At 41.6% G+C, this 20070-nt stretch overlaps 1 protein-coding gene across 2 annotated transcripts in view; it reads right to left on the reverse strand.

Moving 5' to 3' along the window:
* Positions 1 to 20070, reverse strand: part of COP1 (COP1 E3 ubiquitin ligase) — a 134662-nt gene that overhangs the window by 53979 nt on the left and 60613 nt on the right. For both annotated transcript variants that reach the window (XM_068951758.1, XM_068951759.1), the window contains exons 13-15: positions 11243 to 11351; positions 9730 to 9811; positions 2322 to 2438 (exon numbers count right to left, since the gene is read on the reverse strand). In XM_068951758.1, coding sequence (XP_068807859.1) covers positions 2322 to 2438; positions 9730 to 9811; positions 11243 to 11351 — 308 coding nt within the window. The remainder of the gene's footprint in view (positions 1 to 2321; positions 2439 to 9729; positions 9812 to 11242; positions 11352 to 20070) is intronic.

A 20070-nucleotide genomic window follows, 5' to 3' on the forward strand; every position in this document is an offset into this window, starting at 1 on the left:
CATTTCAGGATGCTACAGCCTACTGAAGTCCAGAAGATGAAAGAATGTTCTTCTAATGTTATGATCTGGTGGCATGAAGTCAGCTTATGAACGTACACTGTCAAACCTTTGTAACTGCCTGCCACCTGCAAACATAGTACTTGCTGTGGAATATAGATTTTCTCCTGCCTTTAAGTTCCTTAAAGCAACACATAGAGAGGGGAAAAAACAGTATGTACCAGAGCAACATTTTTGCTTAAATACTATATAAAATTCTGTTGGGTGTGTAATGCTAGAAAACACGAGCAGTTTTACCACTGAGTACCTCGCAGAAAAATTAACTGAAACATTAATTTACAAAACTGAAAATCCACAAAGCATGTAAACAAGCCAAGGCAGAGACAGGGCAGCTTTCAGAAATCTCCTGTTACACTGGTCAATCAATTAGTGCTTTGCATTGCTCATCTTGATTCCTATGTGGGACTAACAAGAGATAGCCAAATTAGTGTCCAATCTGTTTTTTTTTTTCCTCCAAATTCTGCTCAAAGAAACCAGTTTTTACTCTTCCTTTATTAATTTCACGGCCTATGTGACAAACCACACTATTTAGAAGTTATATTGCTTTTTCACAGACTAAATGAAATCAGTAAACAAGATTAGTTGAAACTGATGGAGGAGAAAAACCTCTTAGTCTTCATCATAACATATTAAACAGGACAGTGCCATCTTTTATACTATATACAGTAAAACAAATGTTTTTCTTTCCCTCTGACTTTTAGGGGATCAGAAATAAGTATTACATCTTGTGTAAAACTTGTCATTTTTTAATTTTATTTCATAAGCCTCTTTTCACATGTGTTTATGGCTGAAAGATCAATTAGTAATTCCTTTGTGGGTAAGTCATTCCCATCAGTTCGTTTACTCCATGCAATTCTTTCAGCAATCATAGTTAAATACTCATTTTAATTTTTATTTAGAGACTCAATTATCAAGCATCATGCAGCTGTAAACACAGTTTTTCAATTTTAATCTTTCTCCCTCCCACACACTCTTCCCCAGGACAAATACCATTTTACCCCTCAGCATTCTCTAAACCTTAAATATGCAGATGCAGTCATTTAAACCTCCAAATAACCCCTAATATTTGTTCATGCCTCTTTACTCAAACTCACTTGCTGAAGATGAGACCATCGCAGTTTATTAGGAGCGAGCATGGCCTGGTGGACATTAACATTTCAGACTACTGTCATTCCACATGTTTCACATCCCTGATACCAATCACAGATTTAGCTGTGCCTTATCCTCTCTGTGGCTTTCAGGTGGAAAGAAATCCCAATTACTGATTTATGAGGATTTTAATTTGCTAAACTTCAGTGAGATGCCTGTCAAACAAGTCAATATTTTACACTCCAATCCCAATCCATTTTTTGGAGTGTATCAAAACGCAAATTTATTTGCTCCTCTTAAGAGTCATAGCCTAAGTAGAAACAGCCTGGGAACTGGAGCACCTAAATGAAATGCCAAACTACTGGTTGAAAGAATGTCAAAATATCTCCAGAAGTTCAGAGATAATAAACATCAGAACATATGGTTACAAGTACATAAAAACCTCCAAGGAAAAAGAAAATGCAGTTATTCACCAGACTGGTTAACCACTGACATGCACCTCAGATTTTTTCAGCTGTTGCACGTATAGCATGATGCAGTTTCCCCCCAAAGTGATATCCACGCCACTGAAGTCTTTGTATTATCACCAAAAACTATTTTAACCTAAATGAATAAAAGGCTCATCATGCCTTACCCAAAAACTACTACTTAAGAGACCTTTTAACAGAGATGCTTTGCCCCACCTAGGAAAGCATAAGCCCATCCACGGAGATTATAGTTGCAGCTACAAGAAACATACACAGCCTCTGTTTTAAAATATGCCACAGGTAAAGCCAGTTAAAATCCCCAGTATGATTTTGTACCATTTACAGAGCACTGCTGTGAACCAGAAAGAACTACCACAACCATGTTAACATGTTAACCTTGCTTATAGACTTACAAAGTTGAGATCTGCCGAGTTCCCTTTACCTCAAAAAAACCACGCTATGTGATTTGCTTTAATGAGCTTTTATCTCCAATACAGGCACCAAATTAAATTGCATTGCATGAAGAAGTTGACACTCCGGTATCATTAGACTTCTGGGTGACTGTACACTTGAAAAATCTGGCTCAGAGAATTTTTAACTGCAGAGATGCCTCAGGCTTGGATACAGCTGCCAAACTCAAATCTTTGGGGGAAGTAAGACTGAGAGGAGAAAACAGTATCTTTGTCCACCCCGGTTCCTTTTACCTACCTGCACAGCCAAAAGCTAGGTGATACCTAGAAGAAGGGCTGAATTTGACACAACACACATTAGCCTTGGCCTCGATGCTTGCTACTGAATTGTCCAAGTTGGTAGACCACAGCTTCACTAGAGAAACAAACAAACAAAAAGAAATGAGTAAACAAAGAAATCGCTCATCTGCAAGGCATAACATCTAGTTGCTTCATAAATAAGATTCTGGAAAACCTCAGCTGCCAAGAGAAAGAAGTCAATGACTGTAAACAGTTAATTTGTAGTTTATGCCTAATAAGCTTGAAAACATTGAGTACTGTAAATATTCTACACATCTCCAACACATGCCAGACAATGAAAAGTCCACATCCTGTGTGGCTCAGAAGCGTGCAGCAGGTGTCTAACCACATGTTAAGAGTTTCAGTGTTTAAGGCTACCGGACCGCAGACTCGTAACCAAGAGCAGGAAGGCGATAATCCTGTTTGTTCTTTGTCACCTAGCTGTGATCCAGAGTTCTCCATTTTCCAAGGCAGAATGGCTTTGCGCAGAATAAGTTTACCTGATTGTATGCTTAAACACAGTTACCAAGAATAACTTATTTCACTCTTAAAGCTGGCATTGGCAGGAAAGAAATCAGTATGCTGGCTTCCTATGTTGATATTTTCTCAGTACAAAGAATTCTAGTGTTTTATGGGTCTACTGTGTGAACATCAATTAAACCGTTGTACAGTACAAGCTCTTCCCCCAAGTACTCACTTCAGTCCATTTCACAGGAAGAATAAGAGAAAAACACCAAAAGCTTTTCAAATATAGCCTTCCCCATCCTCCCCGAACACTTCAAGTGCTATTTAAACTCAAAGATGAAGAGTGTCAGGTGGTCCCCACACAGCCAATCTCACCAAGCACAGCTGCATAGCTTACAAACCACAGACTAAACACTTTGCTCTCAGCCCAGGTGAACTGGGAGGAGGCCCAGGAGAAGCCTCCAAGACAGACTGTGGTCAACTCTAAGAACGTGCTTTGTTCCCTCTCCCCCTTTTCTTGAGCAAAGGGATGGTTTTGCTGTCCTCAAGTATCAGGAACAGCATCTGAAGAGGGGAGCAGAGCAAGTCAAAGCCAATGCTTGTGAATACAGACGAGCCACATGAAGGCTGGACCCCCTAAACAGCTCTCGAGAGCAGACTGGGCATCTTCAGATCTGTAGTCAAAAGGACCTTCTGGTGTCTTTTTACTGAGGGCTCACTTTGGAGGAGCAAGAACTGGCCAAAGAGCAGGAATCCCATTTCCCACTGCGGTCAAGAAAAACGTGACCAGAATTGTAAGTTATTCCCTCCCCCCGCCCCCACTACAGTGCTCCTCTGTATCATCTCTTGGCCATTCTTTCCTAGGAGCTTTGAAGGAGAAACAAGGCTTCCACGTGGATGATTCAAGGATGCTTTCGATGGTCGAGGAAAAGGAAGAACGTTGGTAGGTTTGTTCTAGTGCACCTGCTTTTTCACTGTTTGCAAGCTGTAAAAAGTACTACTTCTGACCATATCTAGGAGAACTGCTTCAACAATGAAGGAAATACACAGCTACTCAGAGTACACTAAGGAACCATTTTAAATGGCAGTGTGTGGGTATCTGACAGCTGTCTGGAACCATTCTAAAGCATCACACATATCCATCAAACACAGACACTGATGCATACCGCATTTGCATATAAGCCTTACGTAAAAATGCAGTGAAAACAGCACCCACTCTGTTGTTAGTTTTCAAAAATAAACCCATTCACATTTACCAGAGCTATAATATACATTCTAAACATCTGGCTGCATTTCTGAAAGAAAAAGAAAAAAGCTAAAAATCAAAAAACTCAAACAGCTTTGCAAGCATGGCTTAAGATACTCTCTTCCCCCAAGAGAGGCTGGAGAATATGCCACCTCCATTGTGTTTGCACTGGGCAGGATGGGATAAAAAGGGAGATGACAAACAGAATTTTGCAAAACAATAAAACATTGGCATTTTACTTCAATGAACAGACACCAAAAGATGTATAGTCTATGTTGCAGTGGCAGTAGAGGACATCAAATTTATGGATGTGATGGCATAGGAAGCAAGTAATGCTATGGTTAAAAGGAAACACTGTCAGCAGACAACATTAAACTAAAAAAAGTGCAAGGAGGTTAAATGAGCTCACAATTCAAAGCAATGCTGTGCCCAGATCTAGTACACACAAAGATTGCCTTGAAGCCTTCTAACTAGGTATCAATATTTAAAGCGGTGTCCGAAACAGAGAAGTCTCTTCTTGACACCGTCTCTAATAAATGAATAGCCGTTTGGTCTCAGTTTTGTAGCAGACGCTAATTGAGGGCTAAGTTTCAACTTAGCTCTCCTCCCCCCATTTAAGTCTTCAGGTCATAAACTCAGCTATTTCATCTGGTGAATAGTCAAGCTGCATGCTCAAAGTCATCATAATATGCGTTACAACTGACAGACAAAGATTAGGATCTACAGCAATTTCTGTGATCTAAGTGCTGTGGAATACGCTAGGCTCCAATTATAGCTTAGTCAGTGCTATAAAAAAGGATATACATGACACATACCACCACATAATGAAACATGCCAAGTTCTACCTGGAGTTGTCCATTATTTTTTTTAAAAAGAACTGACAGGTTAATAAACTCTACCCTCATGAATTATACTTTATTTGCTGTAGTTTTCAGCAGTTTTGCTGAGGTCGAAGCAGTAATTATATAACATACAGATGTCTTGATAACACTCAGAATTGTGTTGATGAGGCAAGCAACCATCTGAGATCAACTATTCCTAAAACACATGTTCCCAAAGCATATGTTTCCTAATTTTGCTGTTGCTGAGAGATACATCTTTCCACAAGGCCAAATATCCTCCCCTCACCAAACAAGGAAGATGACTAAAGTGCCTTTCTTGGTGTAAGACATTTACATTTTTTTCAAATTTCTTTTTAGTTGGCTGGAGCTAAAGCAAGTGTAACTGAGCCATACTTACATGCCTGCAATAAAGGAACGAGATGCATGCTGAAGCATACTCATACAACTACTACTACAAGCCAACATACACAGTCAGTACACCGGTAGCAAGGATATTTCATTCAGCCTGTTGTTCTCCTGCCACTCTTTCACCTGCTCACATGACAAAGAGGCTGCTGGTGCTCCAAGAAAGCTGTAAACCTGGAACGGAGTAGTCCTACCAGAACGTTAATTTGCATAGATTTAAGGAGTTCTTAGCAACAGAGGAAGCCAGGAGCAAGCTGCTGAATTGCCCTGGTTGGTGAAAGCTTCCATCCACTGTCTTGTGCAGGTCAAAGGTACTGAGCCCAGGCTGTAAACTGAGCAGTGTTACCAGGCAATGACTGCAGGGTACTCCTCCTTGCCAATGGAGAGCCTAAGACACAGCCAGCCAGAAAATTTTGGTTGTCTCTTTACCTACCAACATCTTATTGGCCTTTTGAGGTATTCCCCACTGAACCAAACCACCCCACAAATCTCCAGGAAATTATCCTACTTCCCCTTAGCCAGGAAAATGAACAAACTGAAAGTTCAACCTGATTTTAAGAGCAGGAAACACCTAAACCTCCATTTAAAAGTCAGCAGAAGCCGAAGGAGCTCAGTATCTAGGAAAAATGAAACCTCAGACAACCCTCTGGAAGTCCTCAGCAAAGCTGAGGTGGAAACTCTGATCTGTTCTTAGGCTAGTTTTCTATCTACAAGGCCATGCTTCCTTTTTATGAAGTCAACTCAGCAGAACTGTGTTGCCCCACTGAAGTTAGGGTTACCACAAACAGCTGCAGGATTGGAACGCATAGTCTTATTTCTTTATCAAGGCAGTATGGAAGTTACCTTCCCTAAATGCAATTAAAAAAAAAAATCACAGAATCCCAGAATGGTTTAGATTGGAAGGGACCTCTGGAAGTCGTCTAGTCCAACCTCCCTGCTCAAGCAGGGTCCTCTAGAGCATGTTTCCCAAGGTCGCCTCCAGACGGGTTTTGAATATCTCCAGCAAAGGAGACTCCACAACCTCTGAGCAACCTGGCCCAGTGCTCACTCACCCTCACAGTGAAGAAGTTTTTCCTCATGTTCAGATGGAACTTCCTGTGGTTCAGTTTATGCCCGTTGCCTCTTGTCCTCTTGCTGGGCACCACAGAGAAGAGTCTGGCCCCATCCTCTCGATACCCCCCCCCCCCCCCCCCCAGATACTTATACACATTGATGAGATTGCCTCTCAGTCTTCTCTTCTCCAGGATGAACAGGCCCAGCTCTTGCAGCCTTTCTTCATAGGAGAGATGCTCCAGTCCCCTAATCATCTTCGTAGCCCTCTGCTGCACTCTCTCCAGTAAAAACAGATGTGCGCACTCCTTGTCATGAGGCAATGAAAAGTAACCTCTCACTATGGCCCAGTGCTCTTGCATGTTCCTCTCCTGCTCCACCACTCTACTTTCAGCTGGGAATGGTGAAGAGACTACAGCTTACAGAAAGGACATAAAATCAGGAGTCTCTTAGGTACATTTCTTGATATTGCTTGTATCTCCATGTGCTTCAGAGAGCTTTGAAAACAATCCCAGAACAGGGGATGAGTGCTTGACCATCTTCTACAAGCAACCTGTCAGGTAACTTCCTTAAGACCGCCTCAGAACACATCTTTACCATGATGGAGATTTAAATCTCCACACGTGACCTCACCAAATATTTTGCTCTCACTTGCCAGCTCTACTCTGGCTCTTAATCTACATCCCCAGTCGAGAACAGACAACAATGTTGGGTTAAAAAGCAGCTGTAAGTCACCAGCAAAGTGCCAGCGACTTTCCTCCCTTGCAAAATTAAATAATCTTTTCTATTCAAATAGTAGAACGTTACCCTTTGCTACTTAAATAAGACTTATAGCGTCTGTATTTCCAAGTACATTAAGCCTGTGCAGTTTCCCAAGATGCTTGTAGCACAATTAAACACCTCAATTTTGGTTACCACTATCTAGCTGGCATACAACTTTGCGTCCCTATAGACATATTCAACTACCTTTGCCCCTTTAAAAGGGAAGAGCATGACAACTATAAAAAAAATCTCATTTTTATCTATAAACGCGGTAGGTATTTGGAATAGAATAACACTTCTATGCTCCCATTATCTGATATTAAAGTAGAAAGATTTTCCACAAATAAGCATATTATCTCCACTTATTGAAGAGAATTAGGTGGGACCCAAGGCCCAAGGATGATGTTTCTCATTATTTCAGAATCATTTTCTCCCCAGTGGCACTCCGTTCATTAGCACCCCCTTTGCCATTTCTGAGCCTGGCAGAAGGATGCGAAGCACTGATGATAGGATTATTCATCTAAAACCTCCTTTCCCAACACATGCCTACTGAGTGTACTAAGTACTTAAAAGTTAGCCTCCAGCTTGAAAAAGCCGAGGAGACACAGGCAGACAGAAAAGACGTTGCTTTTTTGCTAACTTTTCCTGATCACTTGACAGGAATATTTTATACCCATGCTTTTCGGGGAAGGGCAGAGAGATTAGTTCCAATCGTTCTGGTCATTCCGACAAGAATTGTCAATGTTGACAGTTATGGGTAAGTCCAGTGTACCCTTACACAAGCAGAGAAGTAAGAGAGAATCGAAAGGGTATGCAGATCTTGAGCTTCCCACCAGATGCTGCACCTGACCAAACAAGCATGTCACTGCTACATATCCAAAGCCAAAACTCACTCAGATAACACACACACGATAAGCAGAAAGGCAAAAATTTAACTGGGGCAGGTTAGAGAGCTGGTTAAGATAACTCATCACAGGTGTCATCTTTTCCATGTACTTGGCCCTTCCAACACACTCACTGAAATGGAATTTGGATGCTATAGCATTAGCTGGATTTAGAAATTTGCTGCTCTCTCTCTGTAACTTATAAAGACTTCTAAAAGCTATGCCTATTTCCTATACTTTCACACAGGACTTCACTCGTCATTAACGTATGCGTTACATATGCAAACCACAGTCAAAAAGGGGCAGAAGCAATGGATGAAACTTTCCAGACAAGTATTATTCACCAAAAAACCCACTAACTTTAAAAGTAAGCATTTCATTTCAAGAAGTGTCAAGTTATGCAGACCTGCAAACTTTATTACAACTATTTCTGAGTAAACACTGCAATTTTTAGAAGTTATTAATGAAGAAAAACTTAAACTAGAGATTAGAGTTCTACTTCCAGGCAGCTTTGCAAAGCTGGACAACTTCTTAACATGCCAAGAGGTGCATGTCTATCTGGAAGATAAGCTCTTTTCTAAAATGCATAGCATGAGTGGGGAGCAAAGTGATGAAAAGGTGGGTAATTACAAGGCGAACGTTCTCTCTTGCTGCATTTAATTGCACAGAAAACACTCTTCACTTCCACCAAATAGGAGAAGTATCAAAAAACTTCTAAACCACCTTACACATGAAGTGATAATGAAAGCTACATTTTTGTAAGTGAAATTACCAATTACATCAAGAACGTCAAATGCATTTGAGGAACACTAATATAGCTTTCTTTTGAAACAAAGTTTAAAAGCGTTTTAGCGGGCAGAGGCTTGCAATATTTAATGTTTACGAAAAATTAATTTATTGGACAGAGCAGTTCGTGATTAGCTTTGAAACACAGTGTGTCAGCCCGTATGGGAGAGCTCATCTCCACTGACTACAGAACTCAAAAAAGCTCTTGCTGCTTAGTAACTCTTAATTTGACATTGTAAATAAATCGCAGATGTAATCTTGATATTTAAGGATTAAGAATGTTACATGTCTCTCTGCTATCCTTTTATTTCTTTAAAACTTTACTATTTCTTCTTAGAGGAGGAACATTCCTCAACCAGTATGTTATAAACAGGTGCCTTAAGGATTCTCCAAAAAAGCCCTAGGGCAAAAGGACCCAGGAGCCTAGGAAGTCAAGAGTTGCTCCCAATGCTCTCATTCGGTCCCTCATCCAACTCTTAAGCTCTGAGAAACACACTGTGCATCATAAAAATCAAGAGGCTTCTCCTTGTGCACAAGATTTAACATTTGGTTTTGATCATCAGGCACTTTCTCTTTTTCACCAACAATCTCATTTTAGAAAGAAACACTTGTGTTTCTTTCAAAGGCCCCAAGGATTTACCTCAACAAGCTTAACTAATATTAAAACACATTTTGCTTTGTTTAGTGTCCCGGAAAATGCTAGCTAGAGCCTATTACTCCCAAGACAGGAGCATCACACCAAGAAATCTTAATCCAAACAAAGCCTCAAAGTCCTGAACAGTTCAGTAATATCTTGACACATTAGTATATCAGCTACAATATCGAGGGCAGCTCAGGAATCAGCTACTTGAAACATCATCTTTTTCTTCTCTTAAAGGGAATTCACAAAGTGCAAGCCTTCTGCACAGAGACTAAAAAGAAAAATACCTTTTGCATCGTCAGAGCCTGAAGCCAATAGCTTAGGGTCCATCAAATTAAAGTCAACGCTCCAGCACCTTTTCTCATGCTCCTGTTTACAGAAACAAGGAAAGTATTAGAACATAGAGTGAGCTATAATCTGATAAAATAGTGAAAGGAAAACATATGCTGTTAGGCATAAATTGTCAGGAGACCCCTGGACAAAGAAGCTTACTATGTTTAGCAGGTTCTCAAACAGTCTTTTCTCCCAATCAGACCAATGCTTGTAGCATGCTAGACACGCCATGAAAGAAGAAAATACTGGAAAAGCAATTTAAAAAGCTACAACTGTTTTTTTTTTCCCCCACTCAGAAAAAAGCAATAGTGATTTCAAGAAAAACATGCTAAAGATCTGTTTTTCCAGCATGGTTTGAGTCACTGTTGTTCCACTGCGGGCTGCTTCTGTTCTAATACAAGACAGCTGCATTGCCTAATATTGATACAACATCTATTCTAAGCCATGTCAAATACCTCCCCTCTGAAAGCGGAGGAAAACTTCACCTTCCAATTGAGGTACTAAACAAAACTTGTGGTGTCTCATCCTGGGGTTTTCCAATCATAAGCACAAGCCTGCACACTCCCAAAACACTGAAGAGCTGCATTTGCCACACAGGCACCTCCCACATGGAAACATAACGCTGCATTGAATGAAACCTGAAATTCAGTCAAAGCCTTTGTTTAATGCCTTTGTACAGGCTAGCAAGAAGATGACATGAAAAGCTAGCCAGGACAAGATAATTAAAAGGCTTCTAAAATGTGAAGCAGATGCCAGTATGCATTCTTCAATCTATGTAAATCCAAATAAAAATAACCAAGTAATCTGATAGGAAGCAAAGTTAGTTTGTTTTAACACAAGGAACAGCTGGTCCTCTCTAGGTTCATTTTTTGGCTTCATAAAGAAATGCAAAATACATTTGAGAGGAAAAAAGACAAGATTTATTTTGTCCGGTATAATTTCTTCTTAACTGAGACATGCAAAGGATTAATGAAAACAAGATTATGCTTATGACTAAAACACAAAAAAGTAAACAAGGCTTAAATAGGAACTAAAAACTTGCATTGAACTGTCAAGATAAGGAAGCTAAAGGCTAGTCTGCAGTTCACTCATCATCACTGACCAGTTAAAATGCATTATGCTCCCAGCACAGTGCTCTGCAGCATTTCCAATCCTTTCCAACCAAATTGGTCATCTTCTCTTCCAACCTCCTTGTTCTGATCGCAGGCCTCTTATAAATCATCATGTAGAACTGTTTTACATAGAACCATTACTGTGACAAGAAGATATAGGTACCTCTGCTAGAGGACTGCTGCACAATAAAGCTGTTCAGACAAGAAATTTGCCAAACAGGAGGCACATCTGTTTCACCTCGTGGAACCTAAAGCCTGTTGCTGGACTAAAAGCAACATCTTAGACCAAACACTGTCCCCCAATGTTACGGTCCATGGGTGGGAAAAACAGTACTGCTTACTGATTGCGCGTTACCTGGTAGACTTTGGATCTTTGTCCCGTGAACCCATCCCACAGGATGACGGTGCCTTCGTAGTCACTGCTGGCTAACAGGTTCTTGTGGTAACTACTCCAGCTGATACAGCTTAAAAAGAGAAACAGCCTTGGTCACTCTCATCTTAAACCATACAACGTAAGAATCGTTCTTGCGATACGTCAGGCAGTTAGCATCTTCGCAAAGTATGCAACAGTTGGTCAGTCACCCCACTGAAACACGGAAGCAAGGACAAAACCAAAAGCCACCAGAAACATGGCAAACCTTTCCAAAGCTAAAAGAAAAACTTTATTAGCCTAAATGACATCTCTCCCCTCAATATAAAGTGCTAGGGTATATTTGTTTATTTTTTGATATATTCATCTCTTTATACTGCTATTATTCTGCTACTTGAATTCCACACAAATTCACACAGAGAAGTCAGGTTTTGACTTCTTAGTCTCTCTCCAATAGCTGCCTCTATTACTACTGCAACGATAACTACTTACCTAACAGAAGCTATACAGGTAAAATATAGAGCTACACGGGTTGCAAGTCACTCTCTCCCCTGGATGCATATGCATGTTCTATACCTATGTGCAAAAATCAAAGTTTGTGACTTCTGACAAACTACTTTCAGCTTTCTGTAAACAAGGAAAGCTCCCCTTCCTACCCAGGAGGGAATAGGAGTTTGTTTTCAAAGGACAGTTTGGGAGACACTTCTGACAAGGAGCTACAAAATATATTGCACATGTTTACATTTTAAACTGTATTAAGTGGTCATGCAAAACCTAAATGACAGTTGGAATGACCAACTCTAGCCATTAAAAGACAAAACATGAACAATACTGCCAAGTCCCATTCATACTGTTCTGGCAATACGCCTCCACTCTGACTCCTGAAAACGTGACAGAGGTAAGAAAATTTGTAATACTTGTTCACCAATTTTTGGACCATCTGGCACAAAAGCATGCCAGTTGGTATTAACTGTGATGCATGTAGCAGAAACTGAACTGACAGATCCAATTCGTGCAGGTCAAGCAGGCGGTCCAACACAGCTAACTAGATTACGGCAGCCTTGGGGCCAAGTTTTAACCAATAATTTAAATTACAAGTTAACAATTCTGTGAGTCTTTACTACTCCATTGATTAATATAGCTATGGATTGAAATACAATGTAGATACATGGAACCACTGAGTTTGGAAAATTCTTGGTTCCACTATGCACGTACAGTCTTTTATTCCCTTAGGAATAAAGTATTTACATGCAGAGGGGAAGAAAAACCCCTTTCATTTGCTAAGTCATTTAGAAAAGGCATTAACACTGTTGTTCTTTAATTAGCTAAAGAACAGCAAGCAGCACTGGTATTCTAACTCCTGACTATGTTCAAACTTACCTTACTGCAGTACGAATTTCTAACTACAGGGGAAAATACGACCACTAAGTACTACTCACAACTAACTGCTATTTAGTTGTGTAGAATAAACAAGCTTATTCGACATACTGGAGCAGCCATGTAATATCACAGAATCACAGAGTCGTTTAGGTTGGAAGGGACCTCTGGAGATCATCTAGTCCAACCTCCCTGCTCAAGCAGGGTCACCTAGAGCATATTTCCCAGGATCACATCCAGACGGGTTTTGAATATCTCCAGGGAAGGAGACTCCATTCTGTATTAGTATTTTAATTATCCAAGGGTAAATTTGCCCCACACTTGTTTTTGGCAACTTAAAAGAAAATGACTAATGGGAGGTAAGAAATCCCACTGTTTAAGGTGAATCTGAATAAACATGTGAAGTGAAGGACATGATACTGGTGCTTACATCAACAGGAAACTTCACTAAGCGATCCAAAAGACTTTCAGCTCTGACTTCCTCCATCTGCACAAGTTAAAGATTAACTTACAAAAACGAGTCTAAGTCATCTGACAGCCACAGTTTCCAGCAAGTCTCTCACATCACTGCGTGAGTGTCCTTCAGGACACTCTTTCATAAGTGCCTCCTCGCTAGGAGCTTTCTTTAGAACAGCCAGGACGGAAAGGATGTTCAACAACGCTATCCACTTTGGCAGCGGTGTGGCCTATAAGCCAGGTTAAGCAGATCCCACATCAGCTCTGGCGCTGGCTAGCACAGTCCACAATAGATTAGACTGGGAAACGGATCCAACCAACAACAACTTGGAGAAATGTATTTTTTCCAGCTTTTGAACAGCTTTGATCTGCCTTTGCTATTCAGCCTCCCTGGCACAGCAGAAGGAAGAGGGTGCAGGTGGGAACAAGCGCCTCAGGACTGGGGGCGGTGGAGCCCAGGAAAGCAATAGGGGCTGCCTAAGCTGATGCCGATCCCAAAGGAATTCACGTGGATTACAAATTCAATAACCTACCCTTGCAATACTAGCGCAAACTTTTGTAAACGCGTTTCCGAGCCCTTTCTAGCCTTCTACATAAGAGATTAGTGTCTCTAGCTTCTCTAGAAGTCTCTTACTTAACCTGGATGTGAAGCTCAGTTTCTTCACGGAGAACTTTTTTCATCTCCTCAAACACCTAATCCCTACAGAAGTTTTACTTTCAGCCTGTCACCAACACTTCTCCCTGTGCCCCTCTATATCCACCTCGTCTGCCCACACACTCGCGCACTTCTTTAACAGTACCTGTTGTTTTTAAGACTTTGCATCCAGAAAATTAAGAGTGCTGTATGTCTAGTGTAAGGTCACAGAATCACAGAACGGTTGAGGTCGGAAGGGACCTTCAGAGATTATCCAGTTCAACCCACTGCTCAAGTACGGTCACCTAGAGCAGGCTGCTCAGGATCACATCCAGGTGGCTTTTGAATATCTCTCAAGGATGAACACTCCACAACCTCTCTGGGCAACCTGTTCCAGTGCTTAGTCACCCACAGTAAAAAAGCTTTTCCTTGTGTTCAGATGGAGCTTCCTGCGTTGCAGTTTGTGTTCACTGCCTCTCGTCCTATCGCTGGGCACCACGGAGAAGAGTCTGGCCTCATCTTCTTTATACTCTCCCGTCAGATATTTATACACATTGCTAAGATTCCCCCTGCCCCCACAGTCTTCTCTTTTCCAAGCTAAACAGTCCCAGCTCTCTCAGCCTTTCCTCATATGAGAGATGCTCCAGTCCCTTCATCATCTTAGCAGCTCTTTGCTGGACTTGCTCCAGTAGCACCAGGTCTCTTGTTCTGCTAAGCCCAGAACTGGGCACAGTACTCCAAGTATGGCCTCACCACGGTTGAGTAGAGGGGAAGGATCACCTCCCTCAAACTACTGGCAACACTCTGCCTAATACACACCAGGATACCGTAAGCTTTCTTTGCCACAAGGGTGCGTGGCTGGCTCACGCTCAACTTGTTCACCAGGATCCCCATGTCCTTCTCTGCAAAGCTGCCCTCAGCTGGTCCTAGCCTGCACTGCTGCATAGGATTATGCCTCCAAGTGCAGGACTCTGCACTTCCCCTTATTGAACTTCATAAGGTTCCTCTCCGCCCATCTCTCCAGCCTGTCAAGGTTCCTCTGAATGGCAGCACAGTCCTCTGGTGCACCAGCCACTCCTCGCAGTTTTGGGAGCTTCCCGAGGGTGTACTCTGTCCCACCCTCCAGGTGGCATTTTTCATCGCTGAGCAGGATTGCATCCAGTATTGGCCCCTAGGGGATGCTGCTAGATACTGGCTTGCAATTAGATCACAACCCTCTGAGCTCTGCCATCCAGCCAGTTTTCAGTCCAGCTCACTGTCTACTCATCTCGCCTGTAATGTTATCATCTTTCACCACCACCTGCTATGAAAAACTAGAAGTGAAACAGAAACCAGGAAAAGCACTGCCTGATCATCTCCTCCAGAATAAGCCGTCAATTAGGAAACATTAGCGTCTTCAGCCCTTCTAAGTACAAGGACTGCCCTCAAACATATCATGGCGATATCCTTATGCTAACTGTACTACCTTTACGTACACCCTCAGAAAGACAGGCTTTGATAGCCTATGATCGACTAGCAGCTTCATTCAGAGAGGCTTAAGTGGCTCCCTGAGGACCAAATGCCGCTAGCAGGCACTGCCCACCAGCACTGTGACAAAAAGGCCGCAGCGGTCCAGGAATAGTTGGCCTAGTCTGGAGTAGTCACTGACAGAAGCAAAATTGTTCAGAGAGCTAGAGTTGCAACACAACTGGGCTCTGGGCTGAGAGCAGTCTCCAGCTAACAGCAGGGCTGGATAAGAATTTGTGCACTAGAGATTTACCAGTTTAAATCCGTTCCCCCTGCTTTCCTCTTATCTCCACCTCAAGTTAGGGCTCCAAGGAGTCAACTAAAAAAAAAAAAATCACATTTAATAGTCATACAAAAGCAGAAGGAATATAGCACAGGGCTAAATCTCAGGAAAACGCTGCCTTTATCAGGATAGCTTTGAGAACATGCCAGGAAGCAGAAGGAAACAGATGGAGTCCTAGGGAACGACAGATACGATGGTGCCATCCCAGCTAATCTGCGGACAGACATTCGATGCTAGAGGAGCATGTCTGAACTACAGAAGTGAACTGGACATTGCAAACTGAATTGTGAAGATAATCATATAATTATATATATTGTCAAAAAGAAAAAACTACTCTAAACAATGAAAATTAGGAACTGCTGAGCAGGCAGAAAAATGAAAAGAACTGAGCGCTTAACTGTTGCTTGAGATGTGATAGGTCTAAGGCTGTAAGAAACGCCAGGTTTGTAGGGAAACGTAACTTATTGTATCAACCGACACAGATGGAAAAGAATGAAGTCTTCTGTGCCCAAAAGCAGGTCTGCTAAGATTTGGCACTGCAGAAATCACGCTAAGCGGTCTGCATCACCTTAAGTCTGACAGCACTAACAAGGGGTTAACACTGACTTAGAAAGCATTTGTAGATCAGAAGACTGAGAAAGGAAAAACAAACTGACAGGTGAAAAATGTTTAGGGATTTGCAGCAACTAAGTGCTTCAATTAACACCTTTTAAAGTCACACACATCATATAGCTTTCATTTTTAAGGAACATGACTAAAGGTTCATAATAAGACAAAATGAACCCTGTTCCGCCACTGGCTTCATTCTCCCCTCATCACCATCCAGCAGCTCTCTTTACAAATTCTCAAACTAGAATGTTCTGCTCAACAGTGCGATACTTCAGGTTCTTCATAATTTAAATCTTCAAAAGTAACTTTTCATAGGGCACAATTTTGGGCTGGATCAGATGGAGGCAAGCTCCTTTTCCAGGTAAAGGATGCCTCTCTCCAAAGGATGCATTCTTTCCATCAGCATGATATTGCTTCTCATAAGGGTTGCAAAAAGATTAAAATAAGTCATTCTGAACACCTGTCTGACTGGCCCCTGGTTTCATTCTCTGGCACAGATGACAGAGGCCTTAAAAAAAAAAAAAAAAAAAAAAGGCTTTCCTGTGCTTGGGACAGGACAATGTCTCTCTTCCACATGGATTCCCTGGGATCTACAGAAGGTGGAGATGGTACCACAATGCTCCCTCAGTGGGGGCACTGAGAGCATGTTTCTTCCATGCCCAACGCTGCCAGTTTTGTTGAAACCTGTTGCAAGCCAGAAGGGTGGAGGCCCTCTTCAGATGTTACCATGGGTGACACAAATTGAACAACAGGCTCAAAGTCCATGGAGGAACAAGCTAGAGGAGGGGAAAGTAGAGGATAAAGGGGACTGAAAAAGATGGACTGAAAAAAATGCAACTTACTCTCTGGCCTCTAATCAGTCAAGCACCAAAACCTCAGGAGTACACACAAATAACTTTTTGTAGACAACCTTTAAACGGCCTGCAACCACATACAGGGAGGGGGAAAACAGACTGTGGAAGCTATGCAATGTGATATGAAAATAAAAAGCTACCTAAGGCTAAGATAATGCATAATTCAGCACTGATTATGTAAGACCATCTTGGAGTGATAGCCATTTAATCGTTTATTTTAAGAACTATTAATTATATTTTTCAGTTTTTGCCTTGTTCTTTCATCCACAAGAGTGTGATATGTTATGCTCCAGAGGGTTATCTTGCTATAATTTGTGATAGCTTTTCTTCCTAGGAGATTAGCTAGGTGAAGCTCTCAGAGAAGGCCTAGTTGAAAGATAATCATCCACTGCTGAAATATTCTTAACCTCAGCATCCGATCTGGACACAGAAATCCTGACCCTGTAAAGATTTATGCTCATTCTTTGTTTTAGTCAATGACACGAGTGGGACGGTTTGGTTAGTGCTGTCAGCTGCGCTTATGTTTCTCTCATGAGCCAGTCTTTTTATGGCCGAAACGTTTCAAAACCATGATCGAGTTACCAGGTGTCAACTGACCCTCTGGCAATGAGGGTTAAACAGAGTTAAAGCTTTTAGTAAGGTACAAACTGCTGCGTTCTGACCTGCTTCTGAGTGGCAAACGCTTCCGATTCAGTCAATTACTATGAGTCAACTGCTGCCCAGTAATTCTGGGCTGAAATGTTTTTAAAAGAACAATCTATTCCTGAAACAAACATCCATGTGAATGACAACACTAACCAAATATTTCTGAGACATACAGAATTACAGTACTATTACAAATATATTTTCATTTATTTTAATCAACCCAAAGAAAGCCTCTGGTAGGGTTAAGAAAAATACTCTCAGAGATAAACTTTCCTTAAACTTATTGCAAAATGAGGCAGCTACTGGAGTTAATGAAAGTTGAAGCTATATCTCCTTACAATCAGTTGGTCTTCCAGCATTTTATGCCCTGGAAAGACAGGGCTTTTAACGCAGCTATTCATAAAGGGGTTTTAGCATAAGCAGAGTTCCTTTTCCTCTCCAAATAGCAAAAGAAATCTAAGCTGAAAAACACTGGAAGACAAGTTTCTTGCTTAATTTTAAATTAACAGTGGGAATTTACTGTGATTTTAAAAGTGGAAAGTAATATGCCCATGAACTGCTATTAGGACAAAGAAATCATACATCTGATTTACCAACAGTGAAAAATGAAGGCAATAAAATACTAGGAGCATCCTAAAAAGAAAGCCTACTGATGCTTTGTTTTTACTGCAGTTGACTAAACAGATGCAGCTGATTGTGGAGGTTTGTGGTAACATCTATCACAGAAGTACAGATGCTGCAAACATACACTGGGGTGAGCATGCAGAATATTAAACATGTATTTCAAGAGCGTGTTTACCTAACCACACTCACACATCGCCTATTGTAGATTAACAAGGCCTAAAGCCAATTTCTCTTTTACCTGAGCACTAGATCTCTATTTTTTTTTTTTTTTGCTCCTGCAACCTAGGGCAAAACAACAATTCTGCCTCTTGAATAAATCACAGGAGAACTGTCAATTGCTGCTAGCTGCTCATTCCTTGTCCTTTCCCACCTCCCTCTGCTCTAAGGGGGAGATAGAAATTTTTGTCTGTCATAGCCAGGGACATGGCAAATCATAATTAGCTCAGAGGGTGCTGTTTATAGCTCCTGCACAATGCCAGGATTTGTTTCTTGTGCTGAAGCTATGAATCTGTAAATGGGATTTTTATGAGGATTTGTGTGTCATCTTGTGTTTTTCCTGGAAGCTTATGCCACTGTCATTCTCGGAGAAGCTATGCACATTTACCAGAAAACTGACATGCTAATTTCCTCCTCATTCTTAAAAATAAGGACCAGAAAGCTCAAGAGAAAAAGACAAAAAAAAAAAGAACGTATTTAAGAAGCAGGTGGGCACAGAAAGGGAGGGGTGGAAAAGAGAAAAAAAGGACTCTGATACAGCTGGTGTAAGGGCTTTGCTCCAGGAAAGCCTACAATCAATTACTCCTAGTGTGAAACAGAATCTTTCAGCAAGTGCCCAGCTGGCACTCAGCAGAGCAGGGCTGGGACGGTGCCAGCCCAAAACTGGGCAAGGGTTTCCCTTTGCACAGCTGCTCCAGGACAGCAGATTTGCTCTTGGCCAGACAAGTCCTCACAAATGCTGTCACCTGTCGGCTTTTACAAAAGCCTGTCAGAGCTGCTGCTCTGAAAGCTGAGTCACCAACATAACAGCTAAGGATTTATGTTCTAGCATCATCACTTTGAACAAGGTTAACCAGGATCAATTTAGGGTAAGCTTCCCATGAGGTGTACTTGGAAAGCAAAAGCGCCCACAGATACACAGTTCCTGGTGCAGCACAAGGAAGGAACGGACGTTCCAACAGTGCCCACACCACGTGCCCACCTCAGCAGGAGCATCACCAGAATCAGTGTGCACACAAGCTTCATGCAGCTCTCTCCTGCTACTTCTTTCTGCCACATCAGAAAGTCCCCTGAGATATGCACCGAGGGGCCGCTAGTACATGATGCAACACATTTTGAAGCATGATGACAGCTAAGTATCCGCAGTTATCTGCGAGATCACCATTATACTCATCAGGGGCTAATCTGTCTTGAGCAAGTTTTCTGTTTTTGAAGGCCTCCTAAAAATAACTGGTACATGACAGTCCACAAGACTGCTGCCTTAGTACAAAATGATTTTCAGTGATAGCACCACGGTGCTTACAAAATGATTTTCAATGATAGTACCATGGTACAGCCACAAACTCCAAAAAGATCTTCAGCAGAATCCTTAGAGACGATGGGCAGAAGTTTCTCTTTCTTGAGATGTACCACCCATGCATATACATATATCCCTGGTATCAGAAAGGACGTTAACAGACAACTAGAATATGGCTTTTGAAGAAGCTGCATCTCCTCTCAAATTAAGATCAATAGCTTCAAGTCGGTGCTTTTTACAGAAGTAGACTCTACTTTTTCAGGTAGAGTATATGTTTTATAACATGGGGATGTTTTTGGCATACTGCAATAT

Source organism: Struthio camelus, chromosome 8 (genome assembly GCF_040807025.1).
Source record: "Struthio camelus isolate bStrCam1 chromosome 8, bStrCam1.hap1, whole genome shotgun sequence".
Classification (NCBI taxonomy): domain Eukaryota; kingdom Metazoa; phylum Chordata; class Aves; order Struthioniformes; family Struthionidae; genus Struthio; species Struthio camelus.